The sequence below is a fragment of the Lissotriton vulgaris genome, chromosome 4_1 (assembly GCF_964263255.1).
Source record: "Lissotriton vulgaris chromosome 4_1, aLisVul1.2, whole genome shotgun sequence".
NCBI classification, from domain to species: Eukaryota; Metazoa; Chordata; class Amphibia; order Caudata; family Salamandridae; genus Lissotriton; species Lissotriton vulgaris.
In genome coordinates, this window is record NC_141691.1 from 319,248,060 (window position 1) to 319,275,430 (window position 27,371).

At 49.9% G+C, this 27,371-nt stretch overlaps 1 protein-coding gene across 16 annotated transcripts in view; it reads left to right on the forward strand.

Annotated features, from left to right (window-relative positions):
- MAP7D3 (MAP7 domain containing 3) overlaps positions 1 to 27,371 on the forward strand; it is a 1,137,171-nt gene that overhangs the window by 246,979 nt on the left and 862,821 nt on the right. For all 16 annotated transcript variants that reach the window (XM_086918652.1, XM_086918653.1, XM_086918658.1 and 13 more), the window contains exon 5: positions 17,014 to 17,128. In XM_086918652.1, the coding sequence (XP_086774778.1) occupies positions 17,014 to 17,128 (115 nt within the window). The remainder of the gene's footprint in view (positions 1 to 17,013; positions 17,129 to 27,371) is intronic.

The window sequence follows — 27,371 nt, forward strand, 5'->3', positions numbered from 1 at the left end:
GACTCCCTGGTGGTGTCCAACGCTCGAAAGAGGGCGAATTCGCAGACTACTGGTGATGCTCCTCCCCCAGACAAAGAGTCAAAAATCTTTGAGGCATCAGGCAAACGCATTGCTGCACAGGCAGCGAACATCTGGAGGATCTCTAACACTCAAGCCCTGCTTGCACGTTATGATAGGGCCCATTATGACACATTAGAGGCCATCCTGCAACACTTGCCTGACCAATACAAGGAGGCGGGGGAGATGCTCATTCAGGAGGGTAAACTCATTACTAATGCATCCATCAAATGTGCCCTAGATGTGGCAGACACTGCCTCCAGGGCTATCAATACAAGCGTGTTACTTAGACGCCATGCCTGGCTTCGAATTTCTGGGTTCAAACCCGACATACAAACCACAATACTGGGTCAAACAGTGAATCCTGACCATCTGTTCGGCCCTGAGGTGGATGCCTCCCTAGAAAAAATGAAGAAAGATACCGAAACTGCCAAGTCTATGGGGGCTTTACAAAGTCAGCAGTTTCGGGGTGGTTCCTTTCGCCGCTCCAATTCAAGAGGCACCTCAAGAGGCCAGGCATCCCAGTCCACGCAATACTACAAGGGTAACACCCAGTCCTCGTATAACAACAACAAGGGCAGGGGTGGCTACAGAGGCAATAATATCAAAGGCAGGGGACGTGGAAACAATGCCTCCAGGTCCACCACCTCCAACAAGCAGTGACGTCTTGTCACTTCCCCCCGATCACACGACACCTGTCGGGGGGAGACTCCAGCAGTTCCTGCCGGCGTAGAGGTCCATCACCACGGACAGGTGGGTGAGGTCTCTTATCCAGTACGGGTACTGTCTAGAACTTACGTCCATTCCACCGGACATACCGCCAAGAAGCCGTGCTATGTCCGACGAGCACTTGACCTTGTTGCAGCAAGAAGTACTGGTCATGCTGCAAAAAGGGGCGATAGAGCTCGTTCCATTGCAAGAACGGGGAACAGGGGTTTACTCCCTGTATTTTCTAATCCCCAAAAAGGACGGATCACTCAGGCCGATCCTGGACCTCAGGCCCCTGAACTGGTACATCAACTCAGAGCACTTCCATATGCTCACATTGCAGCAGGTGCTTCCCCTGCTTCAACGGGGGGACTTCCTAGCAACGCTGGATCTGAAGGATGCCTATTTCCATATTCCCCTGCATCCTTCACACAGAAAGTATCTCAGATTCAAGATCTTAGACCAGCATTACCAGTTCAGAGTCCTGCCGTTCGGGGTCACCACGGCACCGAGAGTTTTCACCAAATGCCTAGCGACTGTAGCAGCGCATCTCCGTCGCCAGCACGTCCATGTCTTTCCATACCTAGACGACTGGCTTATTCAGGCAAAGACGGAACAGCAGTGCGTAGACCACGTGTCACGCACCATTCACCTCCTGCACGATCTGGGATTCTCTCTGAACTACCCAAAGTCCCATCTCCAGCCCGCCCACGTGCGACAGTATCTGGGCGCGACAATCGACACTCTGGCAGCCACTGCGCAGCCGAGTTCAGTGAGAATCGCCAGTATCCAGGCGCTGATCCAACGATTCAGACCCCAAACCTCGCTTCCAGCGAGGGTGTTCATGCAGTTGATAGGCATGATGGCCTCCTGCATCTCCATTGTCCCGCACGCGAGGCTACATATGCGTCCGCTTCAGGAGTGCCTGGCACGTCAGTGGACTCAGGCTCATGGGCAACTGACAGACCTAGTGTTGGTGAGCGGTCGGGCGTACAACTCTCTGCATTGGTGGAATCCACAAAACCTTTGCAAGGGCCGACCATTCCAAGAGCCTGTCCCACAGATCATCCTGACAACGGACGCCTCTCTCCAGGGATGGGGAGCGCATGTACTCCATTACACGGTGCAGGGACTATGGACACTTCAGCAAAGGAAGATGCACATCAATGTGTTGGAACTGATGGCAATCTTCATGGCCTTAAAGGCGTTCAAAGTACATCTGTGCAACAAGGTCGTGTTGATCCGGACGGACAACATGACGGCCATGTACTACATTCAGAAGAAGGGGGGAACACACTCTCCACAGCTGTCTCATCTGGCTCAGAGCATGTGGAAGTGGGCCATTCAGAGGAACATCTTCCTCATGGCAGAACATCTCCCAGGCAAGGACAACCAGATGGCGGATCTGCTCAGCAGACACAGCCATCAGATGCACGAGTGGGAGTTACATCCATCAGTACTCCAACCGTACTTCCAAAGGTGGGGTCATCCAGAGATAGACCTGTTCGCCACAAAGGAGAACGCAAAATGCCAAAGCTTCGCCGCCAGGTTCCCACACCCCCAATCACAGGGCAATGCGATGTGGATGAACTGGTCAGGCAGATTTGCGTACGCTTTTCCCCCAGCACCTCTGATACCGCTGGTGGCACGCAAGCTCAGGCAACACTCGATGACGCTCATCCTGGTTGCTCCAACGTGGGCTCGCCAACCATGGTACACCACGTTTCTGGAACTCTCCGTGGTACCGCATCAAAGGCTTCATCTCACTCCCAGCCTTTTGACGCAGAGCCATGGCGACATTCAGCACCCAGATCCGCAACAGCTCAACCTGGCGATCTGGCTCCTGAAGTCCTAGAGTTGGGCTACCTCAATCTTCCTCCCGATTGCATGGACATCATTCGGGAGGCGAGAAAGCCCACTACTAGAGCTTGTTATGCGGCTAAATGGAAGAGGTTTGTCGTCTACTGCGTGGAGCACTGCATTGACCCGCTAGACGCTTCCATTCAAAACATCATATGTTACCTCTTTCACCTGTATCGGTGTAATCAAGCTTACTCTTCCATCCGCATTCACCTGTCGGCTATGGCAGCATACCTCCAAAATAGGCAACACCTGTCACTCTTTAAGGTCCCTGCTATCAAGGCTTTTCTGGAAGGACTCAAAAGAGTCATTCCACCAAGGACTCCACCAGCTCCGGAATGGAACCTCAATGTAGTTCTTACAAGGCTGATGGGTCCTCCCTTTGAGCCACTACACTCTTGCGAGCTGCAGTTTCTGACCTGGAAGGTGGCGTTCTTGGTAGCAATCACATCGCTACGGAGGGTTAGCGAACTGCAGGCGCTCACCATCCAAGAACCTTTCTTCCAGGTACATGCCAACAGGGTGGTGCTCCGCACTAACCCTAAGTTCTTACCCAAAGTGGTCTCGCAGTTTCACATAAACCAAACTATTGAATTGCCGGTGTTCTTCCAAAACCCAGAGACGCTGGCGGAGCGGATGCTCCACACCCTTGATGTGAAGAGGGCCTTGATGTATTATGTGGACAGGACAAAAGACTTCCGCAAAACCAAACAACTTTTTGTTGCTTTTGCCACACAACACAAGGGAAATGCAATCTCCAAAGCAGGAATAGCTAGATGGATAGTAAAGTGCATTCAGATCTGCTACGCTAAAGCAAAGCGCACTCTCACTATACCACCGAGGGCCCACTCCACTAGGAAGTTGGGGGCCTCTATGGCGTTCTTAGGTAACATTCCCTTAGAAGACATCTGTAGAGCAGCCACATGGTCTACCACTCATACTTTCACTAAGCACTACTGTGTAGACGTGCATTCAAAACAGGCAGCTGTTGGTCAGGCTGTTCTAAAAACGCTTTTTCAGACTGCTGCAGCTGGCACGGGCGGCCGCCGCTAATGGAGGGACTGCTATGTATTCTATGCACAGATATGAATTCAGCAGCCCACATGCCTCGAACTGCAAATGCTACTTACCAGTATGCATCTGTTCTTGGCATGTAGGGCTGCTGACATTCATATCGCCCACCCTCCTCCCCGGCGCCTGTAGCAGCTGCAGTATGTATTCATATACAAACATATGCTCATAGCATGGTCATCATTCACTTCTTCACTCCATCTCTGCCTATGGCTAAAAACAATCTGGGGATGGAGGCGATGCCCATGCGCACTGTAGTCCAGGGGAGGAGCCACCTATCTCGTGATACTTCGAAGACTCTTCCAGGACAACAATGTGCAATCATCCGGACCCAACACTAGGTGGCGGACTATGCACAGATATGAATGTCAGCAGCCCTACATGCCAAGAACAGATGCATACTGGTAAGTAGCATTTGCATTTTCCTGCCTCATGTGTATAATGCTTTCTGGCTGATTCCTTTTCTTTAGGCTTTGCACCCCTCCCCCCTACTTCCCCCAATGATCCTCACCTCCTGGAGGCCTTCACCTCTAGCGGGCTGCTTGCTTGCTGCTGGCAAGCATATCCCAAAAAGCTTTAAGCCCACTCCGCCCATGAATCTTTCTCTCTATGTTTTCCACACTTGGCCACTTGTACCCTTGGGTCAACCGCCACTTCCCCTTCAGCTCTCACGGTTTCTGACACCAGGTGACAGCCTGTCCTTGTGATTCATGGTTTGGGAGGTTGATTCACTCACCCCTGTGTGTGTGCGTTTTTGACTTCCTACTTGCAGCTTTCTCCTATGGATGCCTGTGCTCTTATCACATCTCTCCACTTCACTTGCCTTGAGTGCTTATTTTGGAAGGTTTTGTAGTAGTTCGCGTTACATTCTTTCAACACCTGCATGCAATCTCTCACTCAGGCACTCCTGCTGCCTTGAATGCACACAGCTGTCTCTTCATAGATCAGCCACTCTACCACCTTTTTTGCCAGAATTCCATTGTCTTGTTTACCATGTTTTTTTATTTGTCTTGTTATTAGCCTGTGCCAGATCATACGGTAGAGTCTCCGCACTACCAGGTTGCGGTCCTTCCATTCGGTTTCACTTCCACACCTCAGCTCTTCACGAAGGTGATGGCAGTCGTGGCAGCACATCTCAGAAGGTCAGGGATTCCATCTGGACCACTGGCTGCCTAAAGCAAGCCAGAGATGGTGCCTCATTACTTACAAGTAACAACGCAACTGTTGTTCTACTTGGGTTTTTGATAAATGTACCCAGATCTCACCAGGTTCCCTCTCAGCACAGCCTGTTCATAGGGGCAGTACTGGACACTACTGTATTTGAAAGGGATGATGAGTGTGTTAGACGTTACATCTTGGTGTCCTTGGGCTCAATCCTTTTTTGTATGAATAGAATCAAAAGAGTCCGGGCTTTATAGAAAAATTGCTCTTTATTTGTGTGGATAAAAACGTAGACAGCCGACACGTGTTTCGCCCCTGTGGCGAATTGCGCCAGGGCTTTTTCAAGGCTATTTACAATGTTATGTGTTCTGTAACTTCCTCATTATATACACAGTAATTTTCAACATTTGATCCGGTTTGTAAATTTATTAGGGGTTGAATCCCTAGCGTATTCCTCAAAGTCTCTCGTTTCTTCTACCATTTCCACGGGTTCGTGGAAACGGCCACAGTAATCACGGATGCCTCCCCTCTAGGGTGGGGTGCTCATCTGGGGGATCTGGAGATCAAAGGTCTTTGGTCTCCAGAGGATAGGTTGTGTGAGAAGTTGGCATGGCATATGCTGTTCACTAGTTCTATTGGGCATCTTCCACCAGTCCAAACAACCCTTATTAATGAAGATTTAAGACAACCTTTATTGAAAGCTATCCTAGTGGTAGCAATGGAGAGAAGCCTTCAGGCTAAATCTTGAAGGAGTGTAAAGCAGCTTGGTTTACCTGATTATAACCTCTTGAATGACCAAATTAAGGGAGAACAAGGTATATATAAAATATATGTATTTATTACTAACCACTCTCTACTAATCTCTTTATGAGATTAGAGAACAAGATACACAATATCAATACGTTAGAAATTCAGTAAATAGCACAATATACAATGGGCCCCAGGGGGAGACCAAACCATATATTAAGAAAGTGGAATAAGAACCACAACTTGACTAGACACAGGGCCTAGAGCACGTAGAATCGCTGGTACCCCAAGGAACAACCCAAGGTAGTGACACAGGAGTCCCACGGGGGACATGTGCAGTGTGAGAACGCCGCCGCGAGCGGTGTAGGATTCTATGAGGAAAGTCGCGATTGGAATTTTAAAGATAAAACACACAGGAGAGGACTTTGAGCCAAACCCCTGTAGACTTCAGGGGTTCTAGGGCCAACACCCACAGGAGCACCAGAGTACTAGAATTACCTCACTTAGGGAAGCCGGGTGCATAGGTGTCAAACGGTGTCGGGAATCGTTGTGAAGAACCTGAAAACAGAGGGGACAGAGTCTGGGTCACTGCCAGTGACCAGGGGCACGATAGACAAATGCCCACTGATGTTGGGTGCTTCAGGTGCAAAGAGGTGAAGCTTGACTCTGCAGTCACGAGGACCAGGAGGCGTCAACGATAACCAGGAACTGTATTTGAGCTGTCCCACAAAGGATGTCGAGTGCTGCAGTGTCGGTGCTCGGATTGAACACAACAAGCCGTGGCAACAGCATCCCACACAGAAAGAGAAAAGATGCTTCGGTGTGGACCAGCAAGGTCCAGGGGACTCCCCAAGGGATGGAGAGTCAGGGCAGGTCTGAAGCAACCAGGGAAGCCCAACTAAACTTAGTTACCTTCACAGGGATCCACTAGTCGACGAACCAGGGATCGCGAAGGGACCTCGAGAGGAATCACACAATTCTAGCCCTCGAAGCACTCGGTGAGTGTAGGCCAGTAATCTTCGGTGGAAACGATGCTCTGGGCTTTGACTACAAGTAGCCCAAAGCACAGCCTCAAGGATCGTCAAGAAGCATATGCACTTGCAAGTGTGCATGGAGTCCAAGGGTTCTGGTTCCAAGGTCCCCACGAGGGCTGCGGGTCTCAGCTTTGCTGGGTGCTCAGGTCAGCCTCTGGAAAGTCTGGGAACCCACCTCCTGTGTTGCAAATTCTTCGGAGTCTGCGGTAGCTTCAGAGATGCAAACCGGTTAGATGCGTCTTTGGTGCCTGCCAAGCAGGGGAGTAACTCCTTTACTCAAAGGGAGATTCTTCAGTTATCTAGCGCCTTGTAGATCGTCGATATTCCAGAATTATGTATCAGAGTTTCGTCCACTTAAATCTGAAGGGATTCCTACTTTATACCCAAGGAACAGGTGGGACAAACTCGGGGGACCCACCTATGAGAGGGTCAGGATAGAGGGGTAGTTACACCCATATCTTTTGTCCAGTTTCGTGCCAGAGCAGGGGCTGGTAGCTCTTGCAATTGGTTTGAGCTGGACTATGCACAGGGACACCAAATGTGCCCCCAGTGCAGACATCAAAGCACTTTTGGAGTGCACTACCCAGCCCCAATACAATAAAGCTTGTCTGGGATGTGGTTACACCTCCCTCTGACAGGAAACCTATTGTCCAGGCCTCCCCTGCCGGATTTTCTTCCAGGAGCAGGAGGCCGGACTTGTGTCTGTGGTGGCAGCATCCATTTTGTGATGCCAGGGTTGTGTTAAGCTGGTCGGGTATACTGGTGGTGCCATGTTTCTCCCTCTAGGACGGTGGAATCCTACCTCCCCGCAAGGACTGGCGGGGAGGTATGATTCCAAGGTGTTTGACACCAGACACAACATGTTTCCTTGGAACCATTCCAGAGTTAGCATTTACAGCGAAGTTATAATGCACTTAAGAGTATATGGTCTGGCTGCATCACAGAACAACCCTGGATAATAGATTCTGAAGGCTGCTGAGGGGCCCTGCTCATGCATGGGCACCCTCTCACACAAACCCCAGCACCCTGCCTTCAGGATTGATAAGGCCTGCCATAGGGGGGACTGATAGGTTTATATGTGCAGTGATATAAGGTAGATATAGGGAACCTATATCTAAATAAGGGATGCATACACCACCTTACACTGGCTGCTGTAGCAGACCTGTGTTGTCATTTTGAGTGGTCTCTCCGGGGTGGCATAATAGATGCTGCAGCCCCTGAGAGGCCTCTGGGGTATCTATACTCTCGGTATGTAGGATACCATATACTAGAGACTTGTAAGGGTACCCCAGAATCCAATCTGTGGTATACCTAAAGTACAAGCAATCATTTTAGAGAGGCAGCAGCTAGTCTAGAGTCCTGGATAGCTGGGCCCCAGCCAGACTAAAGTCGAAAAACAGTGAAACATCAGCACAAAGTGGGGTTAACTATAAGCAGCAGATCCTACTCTCCTACAGGTTGCTTCACATCAACCTTCAGGAATTACGGGCAATACATTTGGCTCTCAAGGCCTTTCTTCTCTCCTTTTGCGGTCGGTCAGTTCAAGTCCTGACGAACAACACTACCGCGATGAGGTACATAAACAAACTGGGACATGTAGGGTCCTATCGTCTCTGCAGAGAGGCTCTGCGACTCTGGTCCTGGGGACATCAGATTTGTGTATTTGCAAATCATCTGGCCGGGGTTCTAAATGTGCATGCGGACAGTCTGTCGGCAATACTCGACCGATCACGAGTGGCGGCTTCATCCGGAGGTGGTCCATCACATCTTCCGGATGCGGGGGATTCCTCGATTGGACCTGTTTGCCACTCATGAGAATGCCTACTGTTCGTCGTTCTGCAGTCTACAGTAGCCGTTGCGGGGAGCTTTAGGGGACACGTTTACATTTGATTGGAGCTTGCAACTCCTTTACGCGTTTCCTCCCATACCCTTGATTCCTTGGGTTCTGAGGAAGATGCCCCAAGACCCGGCCCAAGTCATTATTGATCGCTCTGTATTGGTCAAGAAGGGTGTTGTACACAGATCTTCTTTACCTGTCTTTGCACCCTCCGCTCCGTCTCCCTCTCAGGGCAGACCTCTTCTCGCAGTCGCAGGGGCAGGTTCCACATCCCCACCTCCAGAGCCTGCTTCTTCATGCCTGGAAATGGACCGGGGCAACCTGAGTTCTTTCTCTCTCCCACCGGATGTGGTGGATGTTATTTTATCATCCAGGAGACACTCCACCAAATCTGTTCATTCCTTTTGGTGGTCCAAGTTTGTGAAATGGTGTGGAGAAAGGTCCATTGATCCTTTGAAGGCCCATTTAACTGATGTTCTATGGCTATGGTAAAGGGTTACTTGCCTGCCCTCTCTGCTTTCCTCGGTTTGCCAGACCTTTCCTCGGTTTGCCAGACCAGCCGTCCCACATTGTTATGAAGTTTAGTAAGGGCCTCACCAATAAGTTTCCTTCCACTCCCATCATTATGCCTCAGTGGGATTTGAATTTAGTACTGAGATTTCTGATGGGGTCTCCTTTTGAGCCTCTTTATTGTTGTCCGTTGAGACTTCTTACTTTCAAGACGGTTTTTAGGTCTCGCGACCTGCGTTGCACTGCGCAGCAATGCTCACGCAAGTCGCGTGAGCTTTAGTAGGTAAAAATGGGGAATGTGAGCTGAACTAGGAATCGCACATGCTCGTGCGTGTGCATTTCCTTTTCAGCTCCCCCATTGGGCTTTGCGTGCGTCTTATTGTAAAAGACTGCTCGCAATTGGCCCGAAGCACGCGCATAGCTCCTCCCATGGCTTATTGGTGTCTATTACGCGCACCAAGCGCGTGATAGACACCAATAGGCCGTGGGAGGAGCTATGATTGTGCCCACACAGGCGTGATGTGCGAGCTACTTGTTCACAAATGAATGTGTTCTTGTCTTATTTAATGTGACGTCCGCTTCACTTGCAGGCACGCACACATGTTTTATGTACGGGGCGCCACTCTGTTTCAGCATGGCACCCGCTTTCCTATACATATGTAATGCTTGGCAGCAGGGGCTCTCCGCGGCGCACGAGAGAAAGGGAGAATCCTTTAGCTGCATTTGATTTGATTTTACGTTGCCGGGCACGGCACGCTCACCTCCAATTTTTATCAAATAACTTTAATCAAACGCAGTGCTTCCTGCTTCAAACCGCCATCTCCCCGGGTGCTCTCCCTCCCACCACCACAAACAGGCTGCCTGTTTAATTCTCCGCCCACCCCAGCTGCCGGTTAATCCTAGGGTTTATCATTGGTGTCTGACGTCATGTCTCCCTACACACTCCGTGTTTTACCCCCCGTCATGTCTCCCTATTTTCTTTTGCAGGGCGCGGCTCACCCACCTAAATTTTTTTAAAATAACTTTAAACTAGTCAGTGTGGCGGCCGGGTCTGTCGTCATGTCTCCCTAAGTGTTGAATCTGTCAGTGTTATGATCGTGAAAGAATGTGTCAAATATCCCAAGTGATTCCGGATCTGGTTAAAAAATGCTAAAACAATTATAGATCGCGCCCTGTGTAAAGAATATGTTTTGCGCATCCATGTAACCCAGAACTGTGAAGTGCAACCAAGACAAATAACACCAGAGCGTGTAGCATGTTAAATCTAACCGTATAATAAAGTAGACATGCAGATTTCAGTTGAAACAGCAGCCCAACTACCAATTACATATCCAAATACTTTCAAAACACTATATATAGTATATCATTAGTGAAGAGTGCATGCGTGTGGTTTCCGACATTGATGTGTGCCGTGTGATAAACAAACATTTTATCTTACTTGTTAATAATCTTGTAGCACTTTAGTTGCTGAAAGCTTTAAATGCCTTAAATACAGTGATAAAACGAAACTACAAGTCCCAGAATGCAAAGTGCGGTGAACTCGAGCCAGGGCCGGTCAGAATTTCACTCAGTGACACAGACGTAGTTCGCAGCTAAGGATGGAGGTGCGCTTCCCTTAGAGAGGTGGGGGCTCGCTCTGGCAGAGTCAGATATGCAGGCATGTTCCCTCTGTTTTATGCCTTCTTTCCAGCCAGTCGCTGCTGTAATGCCAGTTTTCTTTTTGTGTGTGTGTTTTTTTTTATCTTGGCTGGTTTTGGTGCAGCTCCTGATTGTGTGGTAAAAGCAGCTCAGCAGGCGCTTGCTGCCACTGTCTGCGTGCTACTCCCCCAGCCCTATAGTCGGCAGGCAGCCTCAAGCACAGGGCCCCCCTCACCATAATCACCCACTGCTGTCCGCCGCCACAAACTAGCGGTCCTGAGCCCCGCCCGCTTCAGGAACACCGCACTCTTTAAAAAAAAAAAAAAAAAAACTTTAATAAGCGTGGCGCCTGCTTCACAAACACCGCACTCTGCAATACAATGGGATTTGCTTTTGGTATTGTGAATGGCAATGCCTTTGAATTTTTTTATAAAAGGTATTGCCATTTACGATGGCAATAGTTCCAAAACTCGCATTTGCCAAACCTATTGCATTGTAAATGCTTGTTCTGATTGCTATTACCTCAGCCAGGAGGGTACGTGAGCTTCAGGCTATTAGTTCTAAGCTGCCGTTTTTAAACCATTCATGCAGAAAAGGTGGTTCTCAGGACCAGGGCTGCTTTCCATCTGGGGCAATCTATCACCTTACCTACTTTCTGTCCTCCCCCTCACCCCTCCGAGGAGGAGGAGAGACCTCACTGCCTGGACCCTAAGAGGGTTGTCAGCTTCTACCTGGACAGAACCAGGGACCTAAGACTGGATGATCAGCTGTTTGTGGGAAGAATGTAGGGCAAAGCTGTCCACAAACTAACACTTTCCATGTGGATCATCTTGTGCATCAAGATCTGCTACACCTTGGCCAAGAAGGAGCCCCCTGAAGGTATTACAGCTCATTCCACCTGAGCGAAGTCTTCTTCTGCTTTGGCTAGAGGTGTTTCTTTTGTAGGCATCTGTAAGGCGCCAACTTGGGATTCCCTCAGCACCTTTGCGAAGCATTTTACTGCTTGGATTCTGAGGTTAGGAGAGATGGCCATTTTGCATGTTCTGTGCTGCAAGATGTTTTGGTATAAGTAGGTGGACACCCTCCTCTGTAAGAGGAACAGCTTGGGAATTCAATTCAAAAGGTGAGGAATCCACAGGCATATGTATCCATCAGAAGATGGATAACGCTTTTTCTGGTGGATTCAGTATCTGCCTGTGGATTCCTCACTGATCCACCGCCTCCCCGTTGTCCACCTGCTAATACCGAAAAACTTCTGATTGTTTGACATTGTTTTTTTGTCATATGACTTTTATATTCTATACAGTTTATTGCTAGGAACTGCTTTGGTTTTTGGCTTTTCCTTTTTATGTATGTATTTATATATATGTATGTATATATATATATATATATACTGTATGTATTTGTGTATACTTGTATTACGTTGTTGGGCCTCCCTTTTGCCTTGAAGGCACAGAAAAATGGGCGGAACTGACGTCCGCACACAGACGATACGAAAGGAAAGTGGTCACAGAGAAAATTACTTCAACATGAGATTCAACATCCCCTTTGAGTAAATCATAATCAACATTTATTAATGTTGAACACATAATAATCATGTTCCATAACAGCACAATCGTCTGCATTAACGTGAAGAGGTGTTCCAAGGGGGGAATGCAACAATGTGCAAGAGTGAAGGTTGGTGAGAAAGGAAGAGCAATGTGCAATGTATACCTCAAAACAATAAATGGCTATACAGCCACTTTCAAGGCTAAACGTATGTAAAAAAACATGATATTCTGGTGATACAGTGAATCTGTCACTGTTATCAATATATGGAAAACCGGTAAAGCCGTCGACGTTTCGACCCCAAGGGTGTGTGTAGGAGATTCAGGTTCTTACAGTAGGGTCTTCATCAGGATAATGGGAGACACAGTTCCATCCACCCATAAGGATCCGGTGGGAATGCTTGAAGTGATGGGCCCACGGGCTCCTATGTCATAGAGAGGGATCAGCATCTTGATTTGTGTCTAAAGGGTTTCCAAACTATGCACGGTTTGTCGTAGGGCAGAATTAATCAACAAGCTAAAAAATGATCTCCGCACTGGATCAGCGTCTAAAGCCGGTCTCTGAAGTCCGCACGCCAACTAGGGCTTCTTATGGCTCAGGTGACGTCATACAGAGACAGATACTGTATCAACCAGAAAAAGTGTTACCGAAGCTAAGTAACTCCATAGAGGAGCTTGAAGCCTGCCAATTGCTAACCATTGTTTGGCTTTCTTTTTTACATTAATTTGTCTACTACTTATATTTGTCCTAGTTTGTCGATCTTTTTTTGCTGCAGAAGCTGTGCAGTTGGCTAAAAAGCATTAACAAAGCCAGTAGGTTGCAAAGCTAGACTTATTGACTTTGCCAATGTTTGTTTCTAAATGGTGTTTTTTTGTTCATTGAATTTTTTTACATGACTTCACAGTCTCAGAAGAAAGACCCAGAAAGAAACTTTAACATAGTACTCTCATATGCATCATATTTTTTTGCTCCCATCTCCACCCGAAAACTTCCACCATATACATACATATTGTTACAGTTCTGCGAGTCACTTTAGTCCGCAGTGCAGGATAGGAGACAAGACACATATGGGGCCCAAAAGACTCTGGGTCGTGAGAGCGGATGCAATTTTACGGTATGTGTCTCAAGTGGAGTTTTACAGTATGCAGCATCTTGAAGCCAATAAGCGTGTTTTGGTGCCCTCTTCTCATCCCAGCACATAGACACTCTGTGCTTAGCTAACAGCAATGATATTGCTACCAGTTTGTGATTCGTGGACTGAAGTTATTTAACAAGTTCCAGTAGGTAGACCTTGGGCGGAGCAGTCTACGCGCTGCTCCACTATCTTCGATAAGGGGCGAGTATGTAGCCTAACGGCTAGGGCGGTCGATCTCAAATTTGGGGAACAAGGTTCAAGTCTCGACAGTGATGTTCAACATCCTGTGATTCTGGGCAAATCACTTAACCTCCCTGGTGCCCAACATAAATTAATTCATCCTTGTGTAAGCAACTGGTGCTCATGTAAAGTTCTCTGATACCCAATACATTTTGGTCAAGTTTACGTTATATAAAACTCCGGGGGGAAAAAAAGATTTGTTTGACATGTACCCAAAATTGGACTACTGGGCCCCACACCAAGTGAAGAAAATCCACCTCTGCCACCTTACAGCGTCTACAGGATGCATCTGCTCTCAGTCCGAACTTGCAAAGTTGAAGGGGGAAACAGTAGCCCTTCTGCAGGTGTTTGAAGTGTATAATCCTGAGATTACAATTGGATGTGAGCTTGCCCAAGAGGGTACAACAGGATTCCCACTCTGTCTAATGTCTCGCCCCATCTCTCTCTGGCTGTGTCCGTACACCCATTCTGTTCTGTCTGGGAGGAGTTATACAGTCTAGTGATAAGGTTTGTGAGGTCTGCACCTGTGAGTAGACACTGCAAAGAGCAGAGTGCAGGTGAAAAGGAAGTGTTTAAGGCTCTTTGAGCTGCTCTTAATTTATAATACACAAACCTTTTTAGGGGGGTACAAGTTGGCTCCCCCCCCAAATTCTGTAAGCGTAATGAAGGCTCCATCATGCAGCCCTGCCTCCTTCAGTGTTGTGAGCGCCCCTGGTTCTTTTGTGACTGATAGGGAGGATGGTGTAGTAGAGGCAAGGGTGGGGCTTACAGTTGGGTCTTCCCTGCACGTGTAGCTAGTGTTTGCCATGCTGTCTAATGGCCCAACTGTCATATGGAAGGACTGCTGTGAGGGGAGTTGGATCGACTTAGTTGTTCTCTACAGCAGTATGGGACGTATAGCGTGTGGGGTGAGCGCAAAGTCGGCTTGAGAGCGCAAGTAATATAGACAAAAATCCAACGCTTTGAATCCTCTGTGAGCGTATGAACGTGTAAGTGTCTGCCAGCTGATCATAGGATGCTTGTCCGCCCATGTTAAGGTTGTAAGGGAAGGTTGGAGGGATGTAAAAAAATGCCTGCGTCAGTGGGATGGGGATGTTTATGAATAGGTAGAGAAGCTCCCCATGTTTGAGTTCCAATCTGTTCGCCAAAGATAAAGGGAGGAGCCTCCATCGGGACACCTGATCTTGCATGTGCGATATGGCCGCTCCATAATTTTGGCAGATGACTACTTCGGGGTCACAATGTATCCATACTCCTAAGTATTTCAGATTGTCCGTGCACCATTCAAGGGGATATTCCGGTACATGCGGCACGGTGGCGGGAGTCTGCGGGGAAAATAACTGATTTGGACCAGTTAATGCCCAGGCGAGAGTACCATTCAAATCTAATGTATTTGTGCACCTTCGGATTAAGGTTAGCACCTGGGTCTACACCACCATATTGTCAGCATATAGTGAAATAGCCAGGGGACGCTGACGAAAACGTAGGTCTTTGTCTGATAATGTAGGTGAGGGGCTCCAGTGCTAGGGCAGAGTGGATTGTGGAGAGCGGGCATCCCTGATGTGTACCTCTACAAATACGCATGGGGTCAGAAATGAGTCAGTCCACCCAGAGACATGCGACCGGATCGGTGTATAGTAAAGTATTTTATCTATGATCACCTCCCTCAGGTCTCAAACTCCTTGGATCCCTCAAATTTGCTGCCCTCTACCTCGAGAATGTCTGTGGCTGGCCTTCAATATTTTATGATTACATCGTTTTTATTAAGAGGAAGTCATGCCAAAAGTACACAGCTTTACTGCCTACATCTAGTGGCCGGCAGAGCAAGTCCTCAACAGCCATACACACATCATCATCTTAGAAGCCAGGTGTCTGTCAACTCTATACACTGGTGTTTGGAACAAATTTGTGATTTGGTGTGACACACTCCAGATTGTACCCCCTTCAGGTTCAGTTATCTAATGTTCTTTCATTTGTTCTGTCTCTTGCCCGGCAAGACTTTTCTGTGGACACAGTTAAAGATTATCTTTTGGCCCTCTTGGACTTCGTATGATTGCCAGATCAGCTCGGTTTGTGCAAGGGTTACTGCATATTGTTCCTCATTTCCTATTGTCATATTAAATGGGACCTTATTCTAGTCCTGACTTACCTGATGTGCACTTCACAGCTGTCCTTTAGGGCTCCTTCCTATCAAATGTATGTTCCTCATCGCCATCACCTCAATGTGTGAGTGAGTCTCAGGCTCTTTGTGTCAATTCACCATACACGTCCGTCCTTCCCAGACAAACTGGTTCTGGGAACTCTGGCATCTTTCCTGACGAAAGTTGTAATGCTGTTTCATGTGAGTCAAACCATCACTCAGCCAGCGTTTTATGCTCCACCTCACATCTTTAAGGAGGAGGAAAGACTCCATCACTTGGACCCCCCGAAAGGGCTTAGCTTCTACATGGATTGTATCAAAGACTCCAGAAGGCCCATCAGCTCTTTATGGGGGTCTCTAGAGCGACAAAAGGCAAGGCAGTGGAGAAGAGAACCATCTCCAGCTGGATTGGGCTTTGCATTAGGATCTGCTACCAATTTTCCAAAAAGCAGTCCAGAAGCACTCTGTGATCATTCCACCAGGTCCAAAGCTTCTACCACTGCATTGGCACATGAAGCCCATGTCCTGTACATTTTCCAGGTGGCCACATGGACTTAACTCTATATGTTTATAAAGCACTATTGCATGGACAGTCTGGTTCGCTGAGAGGGACATTTTGCCCACTCGGTCTTGCAAAACTCTTTGGTTTGCCGATTCACAGACCCTCCTCCGAATAAGTGTTCCTTTAGTATCTATTCTAATGGTGAGGAACCTTAGGCTAGAAGTCTCTATTTGGAGAAAAAGTTACTTGCCTTCTATAACGCTATTTCCAGTAGAGTCTCGGTCTAGCCACAGATTCCTTAGTGACCTTTCACTCCTTCCTGTTCAGTGACAAAACTCTATTGATTAGATCCCAAGTCCAGGAATTGAGACACTGTCTACCAATATGCTTTTGGGGCTCTTCTTCTGGTGGTCAGACATAAAATAAATGAACTTCAGCTCATGGGAGTGGTCCCTATATAGGCCCCACACATCATTTCTGCAGCAGAACGGCATCCGTGCAGATCCACAAGGTGCTGCCTTCCGGCGCTCACAGGTAATGCTGAAAAGGTTTCCTAATTCAGTCCGACATCTGGGGAATATTCAAAAGTTGAGGATTCTGCAGCTAGTTAATCCCTACCAGAAAAAGTGGTAACTTGTTCATTAGGACTAATCCAGTTCAACCATTTCTAAAGGGGAAGCTCGGGCACTTTCCTCCTAGTTAGCAGCACAGAGTTTTATAGCCTGCAATACTATAGGATACATTAAGATGTGAAAAATCTGTGATAACCATGCAGAAAATCCATATTTCCTACACTGTTTTAACACACAGGTTCTATTCTAACAGGAACGCAGTGAAGCAGTACTTCGTCGTACTTTGGAGCGCAGCCAGCGTCTGGAACAAAGACAGAAGAGGTGGTCTTGGGGAGGGGCCTCGCCCACTGATATGGACAGCCAGACCGGTAATTATGAACACTAGTGTATTAGAGCAGTTAATATACTGTTTTGTTGTGTGGAAGTGCCCATTATTTGTGCACGCACATTTTGTGAGGAAGTAACATGTATGTTGTTTATTTCATAAAGTCCAATTGCGGATTGAAAATACTAGTCTATTTTGAACTAATGCTCAGGGGCTGCATTTGCTGTTTTATTAAATTAACTGCATGGCTTCCACAAAGTCTTGATAATGCTAAAGCAGAGTCCACAAATATATTACACCGTATATGTCGGAAGGAGAGAATGGAGAAGCCCTGTTAAAGAAAAAGAGTTATTTTGAGGGTCTTTCTAAATACAAAGTGTTTTTCAATTGTCTTGACCTGAAAGGGATGGATAGTCCAGACACTACCTTCTGAAAGAACCCCGTCCTTTGTATGTTCTCTTGATCTCTTAGATGCATTAAATGGCATCTTATGAGACTGCAAAGATTGTGATGGAGTAAAATGACAATTGAGAATTGATATGTTCGAGGCATGTGGGCTGCTGAATTCATATCTGTGCATAGATCACCGCCTAGTGTTGGGTCCGGATGATTGCACATTGTTGTCCTGGAAGAGTCTTCGAAGTATCACGAGATAGGTGGCTCCTCCCCTGGACTACAGTGCGCATGGGCATCCTCTCCATCCTCAGATTGTTTTTTTCCGCCATTGGGTTCGGATGTGCTTATCTCGACTCCAGTTCCAAAAACTTGTATTCTTTTCACTCCTAAGGCCAAAAGGCTTTCACAGCGTCGGTATTGTATCGTTCGGTGCCTGTCCCTTTCGAGTTCTTCAATCGACGTCGAAAGACGGAATTTGTTTCGACAACACAGGCCCAGACTACATCGACGAAGGAACGGACCCCGTTCAAGCGGTGCCCCGTTTGTAATTCAAAATACTCCAATTTAGATGTGCACCCAGTGTGCAATACATGTTTGTCCCGCGACCACGACGAGTCAAAATGTTTCGCCTGCTCGAAGTTCCGTTTGAAGAAAACTATTAAACTTCGACGTGCGGCGAGGCAGTCGGCCCAACAGTCGGCCCCAGCACCTGCGAACATCTTCGATGCCGGAGACGAGGAAGTCTTCCATGATGAGGAAGAAGAAGAGGAAGACGTTCCCGAAGAAATGTCTGAACCGGCGTCGGAGCAGGACTCCAACTTCGAAGTGGACGAGCAAGCAGAAGAATACGTCCACGACCAAGACGTCGTCGAGGTAGGGGACGACGATGAGGCCGTTGAGGCAGTCTATGACGACTCCAGTGGAGAGCCGAGCCCGCCCGCAGTTACGGGGCCTATCACTAACATTCCGCCCCCTCCGGCTCCAGTCGAGGCATCGCTGAAAGGCCTTAGCCAAGATCCTTCCACACGGTCTACAGCCCTGCGCCAAAGGCAGGCCAAGACCCTTTCCAAGGAGCCATCGGTCGATTCTACGAAATCGAAACCGAAACAGGCGGAGTCGAAACCGAAACTACTCAAGATGGTGGTCGGTTCGACGTCGACGCACGTTCCCTCAAAGGCTGTCGACGATCCTTCGGCGTCGAAGATGCCCGTCGGCTCCAAGGCTAGGTCATTGAAGCAGGCCTCGACCAGCAAGCACGTCGCCTCGAAGGGCTCGGCGTCGACGACCAAACATGGTGAGAAGAGCAAAGACCTTCCGTCGAAAAAAAGTCTTGAGCCAAACCTGTCTGGACTCAAGGCTGTGCTTGGAAAACGCGCTGAACCCACGACCAAGGATGCCCCGAAAGTGCCGTTGACGCCCAAGGATGGGTGCGCCACGCGCCGGGAGCTCGATTCGACGCGGTCAAGCGAGCGGCCTACACAGGTGTCGAAAAGACCCGAATCAGCCACTTCAAGCTCGAAACCTCCAGGCTCAGCACAAATAAAGTTTGGGCTTCCGCCTACGGCCCGCCCAAAGCATCTCGAACGCCATGAACCCGCCGAGGCTTCCAAGACGTCGAAGGTGTCCGCCAAGTCCACAAACGAACAGGTCTATCACGAGCGTTCTTATGACAACCAGGCTAAACTCTTTATTGACTCGGAGACAGGCAGGCTTACCGTCCACAAGCGGAAGATCGCGCCTGAACATCCCTTGGAAGGTTACAGGATTCCCCTCAAAAAGAAGATGGTCTCATCTTCCTCTCCTGTTCTTTTTTAACCAGTTCAGGACTATTCGCAACACATGTCTCATTCTCCAGCACAGAGTGAGGAGGACTTGAATGCAGACTATGGCCAAATGGCCTACTCTTACCACACAGACACTGATCAGGATGACTCGCATCAATGGTCAGGGACAGGGGATCAAGGCGATGACCCTGATGACCCTCATACAGCTCCGGACTCCCAGTCCTACAATGTTAAACCATCTCCAACTGAGGACACTGCGGCATTTAATGCATTGATTGAGCGTGCAGCTCTTAACCATGACGTCGACATGCATGCCGAGCCAGTGGATGAGGATTTCTTATTTGACACCTTCTCCACATCTGAACGCTCCACTAAGACTCTACCCATGCTTAAAGGGGTCCTCAAGCATGCAACGGATATTTTCAAGGAGCCAACAAAAGCCAGGGTTATCAACCCCCGGATCGACAAGAAATACAGGCCTGCCCCAGTGGACCCCACCTATATCAAAGGCCAGCTCCCCTTGGACTCCCTCGTGGTGGCTAATGCACGCAGTGGTGACGCTCCCCCTCCGGACAAAGAGTCAAAGATCTTTGAAGCGTCTGGAAAGCGTGTGGCAGCGCAAGCCGCTAACATTTGGAGAATAGCCAATACACAGGCCCTGTTGGCTAGATACGACAGGGCGCACTACGACACACTAGAACAGTTAGTGCAGCACATGCCTGATATGTACAGAGAAGGTGCAGAAATGGTTATACAAGAGGGGAAATTGGTCTCCAATACGTCAATCAAATGCGCACTGGACGCAGCAGACACAGCGGCAAGGGCAATTAATACTAGCGTGATGCTGCGGCGCCATGCATGGCTGCGCATCTCAGGGTTTAAATCCGAAATCCAAATTACTCTTCTCAATCAGCCGGTCAACCCAGACTTCCTGTTTGGACCGGTGGTTGACACAACACTTGAGAAAATGAAAAAGACACTGAGACGGCGAAATCCATGGGGGCTCTGCAGTCCCAGCAGTTTCGGGCACTTCCTTTCGTCGCTCCGGTAACAGGGGAGCCACAAGAGGACAGGCTCTACAGCATTCCCAGTACGCCAAGGGCAATACGCAATCTACCTACACGAAAAACACCAGGGGTGGATACCGTGGGAACAGCGCCAAGGGGAGAGGACGCGGCAATAACAACGCCAGATCCTCCGCTCCCAACAAACAGTGACTTCTTGTCACTGCCCCCCGACCAACTAACACCTGTCAGGGGAAGACTCCAGCAGTTCCTGCCACTCTGGGAAGACATTACAACAGACAGGTGGGTGAGACAACTTATCCGGTACGGCTATTGTCTAGAACTGACCTCCACCCCCCCCCCCCCCCCCCCCCCCGAAGACCCCCCCCCCCCCAAGGTACCGTCCTATGTCCGCAGAGCACACGCACTTATTGCAGCAAGAAGTACTCTCCATGCTGCAAAATGGAGCCATAGAACTCGTGCCTGTAGAAGAGCAGGGTACAGGGGTGTACTCTCTGTACTTCTTGATTCCAAAAAAGGACGGGTCCCTGCGGCTCATTCTAGACCTCAGACCCCTCAACCAATACATCCTTTCAGAGCACTTTCACATGCTAACCTTACAACAGGTCCTGCCGCTGCTCCGTCAGGGCGACTTCCTAGCCACCCTGGACCTCAAGGATGCATATTTCCACATTCCCATTCACCCAAGTCACAAAAAATATCTCAGGTTCACTATCAACAATCAGCATTACCAGTTCAAGGTTCTGCCGTTCGGGGTCACTACTGCTCCCAGGGTCTTCACCAAGTGCTTAGCGACTGTGGCAGCGCACCTTCGCAGGCAAGGTGTTCACGTGTATCCCTACCTGGACGACTGGCTGGTTCAGGCCAGTTCAGCCAAGCAGTGCGGCCGCGATATGTCGCGGACCGTTCACCTCCTACACAGTCTGGGGTTCTCACTCAACTACGCGAAGTCTCACCTGCAGCCAGCCCATATGCAACAGTACCTAGGGGCAACACTAAACACTCAGTCGGCCACAGCGTAGCCGAACTCTGCCAGGGTCAACAGCATGCAGCTGCTCATTCGGAGGTTCAAACCTCAGCGATCCCTCCCAGCGCAGGTGTTCATGCAACTGATCGGTATGATGGCATCCTGCATATTCATAGTCACACACGCGAGACTGCACATGCGTCCCCTTCAAGAATGCTTAGCCCGACAGTGGAACCAGGCTCATGGCCATCTGAAAGACCTAGTGTTGGTGACCGGTCGTGCTTACAACTCTCTGCATTGGTGGAATCCACAAAACCTTTGCAGGGGACGACCGTTCCAAGAGCCTGTTCCACAGATAGTACTAACGACGGACGCTTCTCTCCAGGGTTGGGGAGCGCATGTTCTCCATGTCACGGTGCAGGGACTCTGGACGTCACAACAGCAGAAGATGCATATCAATGTGTTGGAGTTGATGGCAATCTTCATGGCACTGAAGGCATTCAAGTTGCACCTGTGCAACAAGGTCGTATTGGTCCGGACGGACAACATGACCCCCATGTATTACATCCAGAAGCAGGGAGGCACGCACTCCCCGCAGCTGTCTCACCTAGCCCAGAGCATGTGGAAGTGGGCCATTCAGAGGAACATCTTCCTCATGGCGGAGCATCTCCCGGGTGTCGACAACCAGATGGCGGACCTGCTCAGCAGGCACAGTCATCAGATGCACGAGTGGGAGATCCACCCGTCAGTACTCCATCCATACTTCCAGCAGTGGGGTCATCCAGACATCGACCTCTTCGCCACAAGCGAGAAAGCAAAATGCCCAAACTTCGTCGCCAGGTTCCCACACCCGCAGTCTCAGGGCAATGCGATATGGATGAACTGGTCAGGCAGATTTGCGTACGCTTTTCCGCCAGCCCCCTCATACCTCTGGTGGCGCGCAACTACGACAGCACTCCATGACGCTCATCCTGGTTGCTCCAACGTGGGCACGGCAAGCTTGGTACACCACGTTCCTGGAACTTTCAGTGGTGCCTCACCAACGGCTGCGCCTCACTCCCAGCCTCCTCACTCAGAGCCATGGTGACATTCAGCACCCAGATCCCCAACAGTTGAACCTTGCGATTTGGCTCCTGAGGTCATAGAGTTTGGATACCTGAACTTGCCTCCTGAGTGTATGAACATCATCAAGGAGGCAAGACGACCCACTACCAGGGCCTGCTATGCAGCCAAATGGAAGCGGTTTGTTATTTACTGCTCCAACAATGACATTAATCCGTTGGACGCATCTACGCAAAACATAATATGTTACTTATTGCATCTGTACCAATGCAACCTGGCATACAGTTCAATCAGGATACATTTGGCGGCCATAGCCGCTTACCTTCAAAACAGGCAGCACCTTTCCGTTTTCAGGGTGCCTGCCATTAAAGCCTTTTTGGAAGGACTTAAAAGAGTAATCCCTCCCAGACACCTTCCTTCACCAGTCTGGAACCTAAATATCGTTCTCACCAGACTCATGGGGCCACCCTTTGCATCTGTACCAATGCAACCTGGCATACAGTTCAATCCGGATACATTTGGCGGCCATAGCCGCTTACCTTCAAAACAGGCAGCACCTTTCCGTTTTCAGGGTGCCTGCCATTAAAGCCTTTTTGGAAGGACTTAAAAGAGTAATCCCTCCCAGACACCCTCCTTCACCAGTCTGGAACCTAAATATCGATCACACCGGACTCATGGGGCCACCCTTTGAGCCACTCCATTCCTGTGAAATACAGTTTCTTACCTGGAAGGTGGCCTTCCTAATAGCTATTACATCGCTGCGGAGGGTCAGTGAGCTGCAAGCCCTCACAATTCAAGAACCCTACCTGCAAATTCATGCAAATAGGGTGGTGCTTCGCACAACCCTAAATTCATGCCAAAGGTGGTTTCGCAGTTCCACCTTAACCAAAACATAGAACTGCCAGTTTTCTTTCCTAACCCCGACTCAGTGGCAGGCAGAGCACTGCACACCTTAGATGTCAAAAGGGCTCTCCTGTATTACATCGACAGGACAAAAGACTTTCGAAAACTAAACAACTGTTCGTTGCCTTCTCTCCACAACATAAAGGCAACCCCATCTCCAAGTCAGGTATAGCCAGGTGGATTGTTAAATGCATCCAGATCTGTTATCAGAAGGCTAAGCGCACATTAACAGTTCCCCCTAGAGCGCATTCCACACGCAAGTTAGGGGCTTCCATGGCTTTCCTGGGTACCATTCCTCTAGAAGATATATGTAGAGCAGCCACATGGTCCAGCATACATACATTTACAAAACACTACTGTGTAGATGTACACTCCAAACAGCAAGCTGCTGTAGGACAGGCTGTTCTCAGAACTCTCTTTCAGGCTGCTGCAGCTGGCACGGGTACCCGCCGGTAAGGAGGTAACTGCTATTTATTCTATGCACAGATATGAATTCAGCAGCCCACATGCCTCGAACGGAATATGCTACTTACCAGTATGCATCTGTTCTTGGCATGTAAGGCTGCTGACATTCATATCGCCCACCCTCCTCCCCGGTGCCTGTCGCAGCTGTAGCTCTCAGAATCATTTTCAGACATGGTCATCACTTTCAGTATTACACTCCATCTCTGCCACAATGGCGAAAAACAATCTGAGGATGGAGAGGATGCCCATGCGCACTGTAGTCCAGGGGAGGAGCCATCTATATCGTGATACTTCGAAGACTCTTCCAGGACAACAATGTGCAATCATCCGGACCCAACACTAGGCGGCGATCTATGCACAGATATGAATGTCAGCAGCCCTACATGCCAAGAACAGATGCATACTGGTAAGTAGCATATTCCTTCAAATGCACACACCATAGAAAGGTTGCCCGTTCAGGCACAGACTCCCCTTAACAGCCAACCACACTTATCTTCTTTATCTATCGAGACATTGTCAAATTTACAGAGATTATCCAGTATTAGGGGTGTCTTCCATAGATTCACATGCCTGAATCATTCCCCGTCGTCGGAATGGGAGTCCCCGGTACATAAATAAAGTAATGTCCCATAGACCTATAGATAAATAGGCCTAAAGGCCTCACATTAGTAACATATCCATGTCCTTTTGTAGAAAGGACCAAACTCTAGAAAAGAGCAAATCAGCTGTCACCTCCCTCTAGAACCCTCCTGGAAGGAGCCTCAGTCCCTCAGATTTTCTACCGCACGTTGTGCTAAGGGAGTCTCCTCTGAGCTCTGCTCAGTTTTTTCTTCACAACTGGTTTCCAGTGTTCTTGAACATTTTGTTCTGTTTTCATCTGTGATCCTGTGGTTCATGTGGAAAGAAGAGGCTGCATATTGATGACCAGCATAAAGATTGCCTGTATTGCCTTTATCCTGACCATGCTGCCAAAGACTGTAAGGTATGTCTGACCTTTTCCACTAAAACCCTCGAGGATCGTGAGGGACGCCTTTTAATTTGGCTACAGAGGCTAAAAGACAGGGACCACCTTGAATCTTCTGAGGAAAATGAAGGTTCTTCTGTCTCTTCAAAATCTTCTCTAAAGAGACCACGGGTGGCTTCCCCTAGCCCTACAGCTCCTCCTCAAAAGAAGACGTCAAAAAGTCTTCAGAGGCTCTCTCCAAGGCAACTTTTGTGAAGGTTTCCTCTCAGGAAGTTCACACCTTCAAAAAGTCTGTTCCGACTCCATCGACGACGGTATCGTCGACGACGTCTTCATAGTCGAGGAGAGCGATGTCATCTGCTTCATATGTTTCAACATCGACGACAGTTTCTACGTCGACGGCATCATCGTCATTGTCATCGTCCATCAAGAAAGCACCATCGACGTCGAAGCTTCCGTCGACGCTGGACTCGCCGTCGACGGCATCGACGACGACCTCGATGACTAAGGCACCATCGTCGTCGACACCGCCGATGACAAAGACTTTGTCGACGAAAGCACCGTCGACGAGGATACTGTCGACGAAGACGCCGTCGACGAAGGCTTCAGTGATGTCTCCACTGTCGACGATGACCCCGTTGACGACGACTCCTCTGGCTATGACACCTGTTGACACTTCACCGTCAACGACCACACCATCGACCGGCTCGTCGACGATGATAGATTCTAGTCCACAAACCACATGTGTGCACCTGAAGATTACGAAAAAGGTTCTGACACCGGCTTTAACATCGCCAAGCAGAGTCCAAGCACTACCTCCCGCATGTCTTCTTCAGGAGGAGGATTCAGATGAAGGGGACATGTTTCCGACGGCTACAAGCCCTTTGGAGCTTCATGTTGAATCTCAAAGTTCAGATGAAGAAGAGATCTGAAAGAGACACGTTAGTGATAGATTCCTTACCTTAGAATATCCCCAGGCGTCAGACTGGATCCGGAAACTTTTGCGTAGCAATACCCCTGCGCGCTGGTAGGCGTCGTCTGCGGCTCCGCGTCCGTCGTCGGCGTCGTGAGCGCCGGGATGACGTCGTCGGAGTATATAGACGGCGCCCATGCGCGCTGACGTCAGTTCTTCTTTTTTCCGCGCCAGCTAGCGCAGATCCGGAAGAAGCTCTACCCCCAGTCACTTTTTGACTGAAAACTTTTTTGATCTTTTTGATCCTCTAATTAGTCGATTCTCGACTATCGGTGCCAGGGATGCCCGGGTTCAAGCCTTGCTCGAAGTGCGGCCGACTCATGTCGGTCACGGACCCCCATCGCCGGTGCCTGAAGTGCTTAGGCCTCGACCACGACGATCGAACCTGTGACGACTGCCGGGCCCTGACGTCGAAGGCTAGGCGGGAGCGGTCCCGCAAGCGTCTCGAGCTGAGGCAGTCGGCCCCGCGCCGCTCCAGGTCCCGGTCCCGGTCCCACGGGAGGTCGAGGGACAGGTCGCGAGGTCGGAGTCATCGACGTTCCGGGAGTGGTCACCGATCGTCCGGTTCCAAGTCCTCAGGTAAGAGGCATGAGAGGTCGGAGCGACGCCATCGATCCTCCGACCCGCCCCGTCGCTCGCACGATGCGACCGGGGACTCGGGCGACACCGCCCACGCGGCTCCGCGGGAGTCGCAAGCGTCGCCGCCTGCCCCACACCTTCGGGTCCCTGGGCACGGCGCGTCGCAGGAGGAGGTCGAGCGGTACCTCATGGCCATGAGGGCCCTCCCTCCTCAGTCGGTTCCCGTGGCACCTTCGGGCCGATCGGCTCCGTCTGGAGGTCCTTCCGGGTCGGGCGCTTCGGCCCCGACGACGTCGGGTGCTTCGGCCCCGGCGCCGCTGGCGGCTTCGGTCCCGGCGCCGCACGACCTCGCTGGATCCGGCTCCGGATCCGGGACCCCGCCGGTCGACCCTACGACCTCGCCGGCGCCGTCCCCTCAGGTGTCGTCCCCGGCGGCCGATGTGGTTGCCGCCCCCAATGTTTCCTACGGTCCTCCTCAGGAGTCGGAGCGGCGCCGCTGGGCGCCGATTCCGTCGGCCTTCGGAGACTTCTATCTCCACCAGGAGGCCCTGGCTGTTCATCCTGGTCTCCAGGAGCCGGGTGACGAGGAACAATGGGAGGGGTCCGAGGACCCTCTGGCACGGGATTGCCAGTCGAATGAGGACTGGACATATGAGCTTGGGGAGGCCAGTGGTATTGACACCTCGCCAGACACTGGATTTACATCGCCCCCGACTGTGGCTTCGGAGGCGGGTTCTGCTTACAGTGTAGTGTTGACGAAGGCAGCTAAGGCCTTAAACCTTCAGCTCCCCGTCGCGGCCGTGAGGACTAATCTCCTCACTGAGGTCCTCAAACAGCAGTCCGGCTCCGCGGAGCCCCTCCTGCCGTTCAATGAGGCCTTGTGTGACGTTCTTCTGGGCACTTGGTCCAAGCCCGCCACAGGCCCCCCTGTGGACAGGAACGTGGCCAGACGCTACCGCCCGGCCCCGGGCGACCCTTGCTTTTTGTCCACCCACCCCACCCCCGAGAGTCTGGTCATCCAGGCCTCCAACTCCCAGACCGCATTCCCGTCGGCCCCGCCCGACAGGGAATCCAAGAGATACGAGCAGTTCGGGAAGAAGGTCTTCTCGTCTGTGAGCCTAGGGCTACGGTCAGTAAACACCAACTGTCTCTTGGGCTGCTACACCCA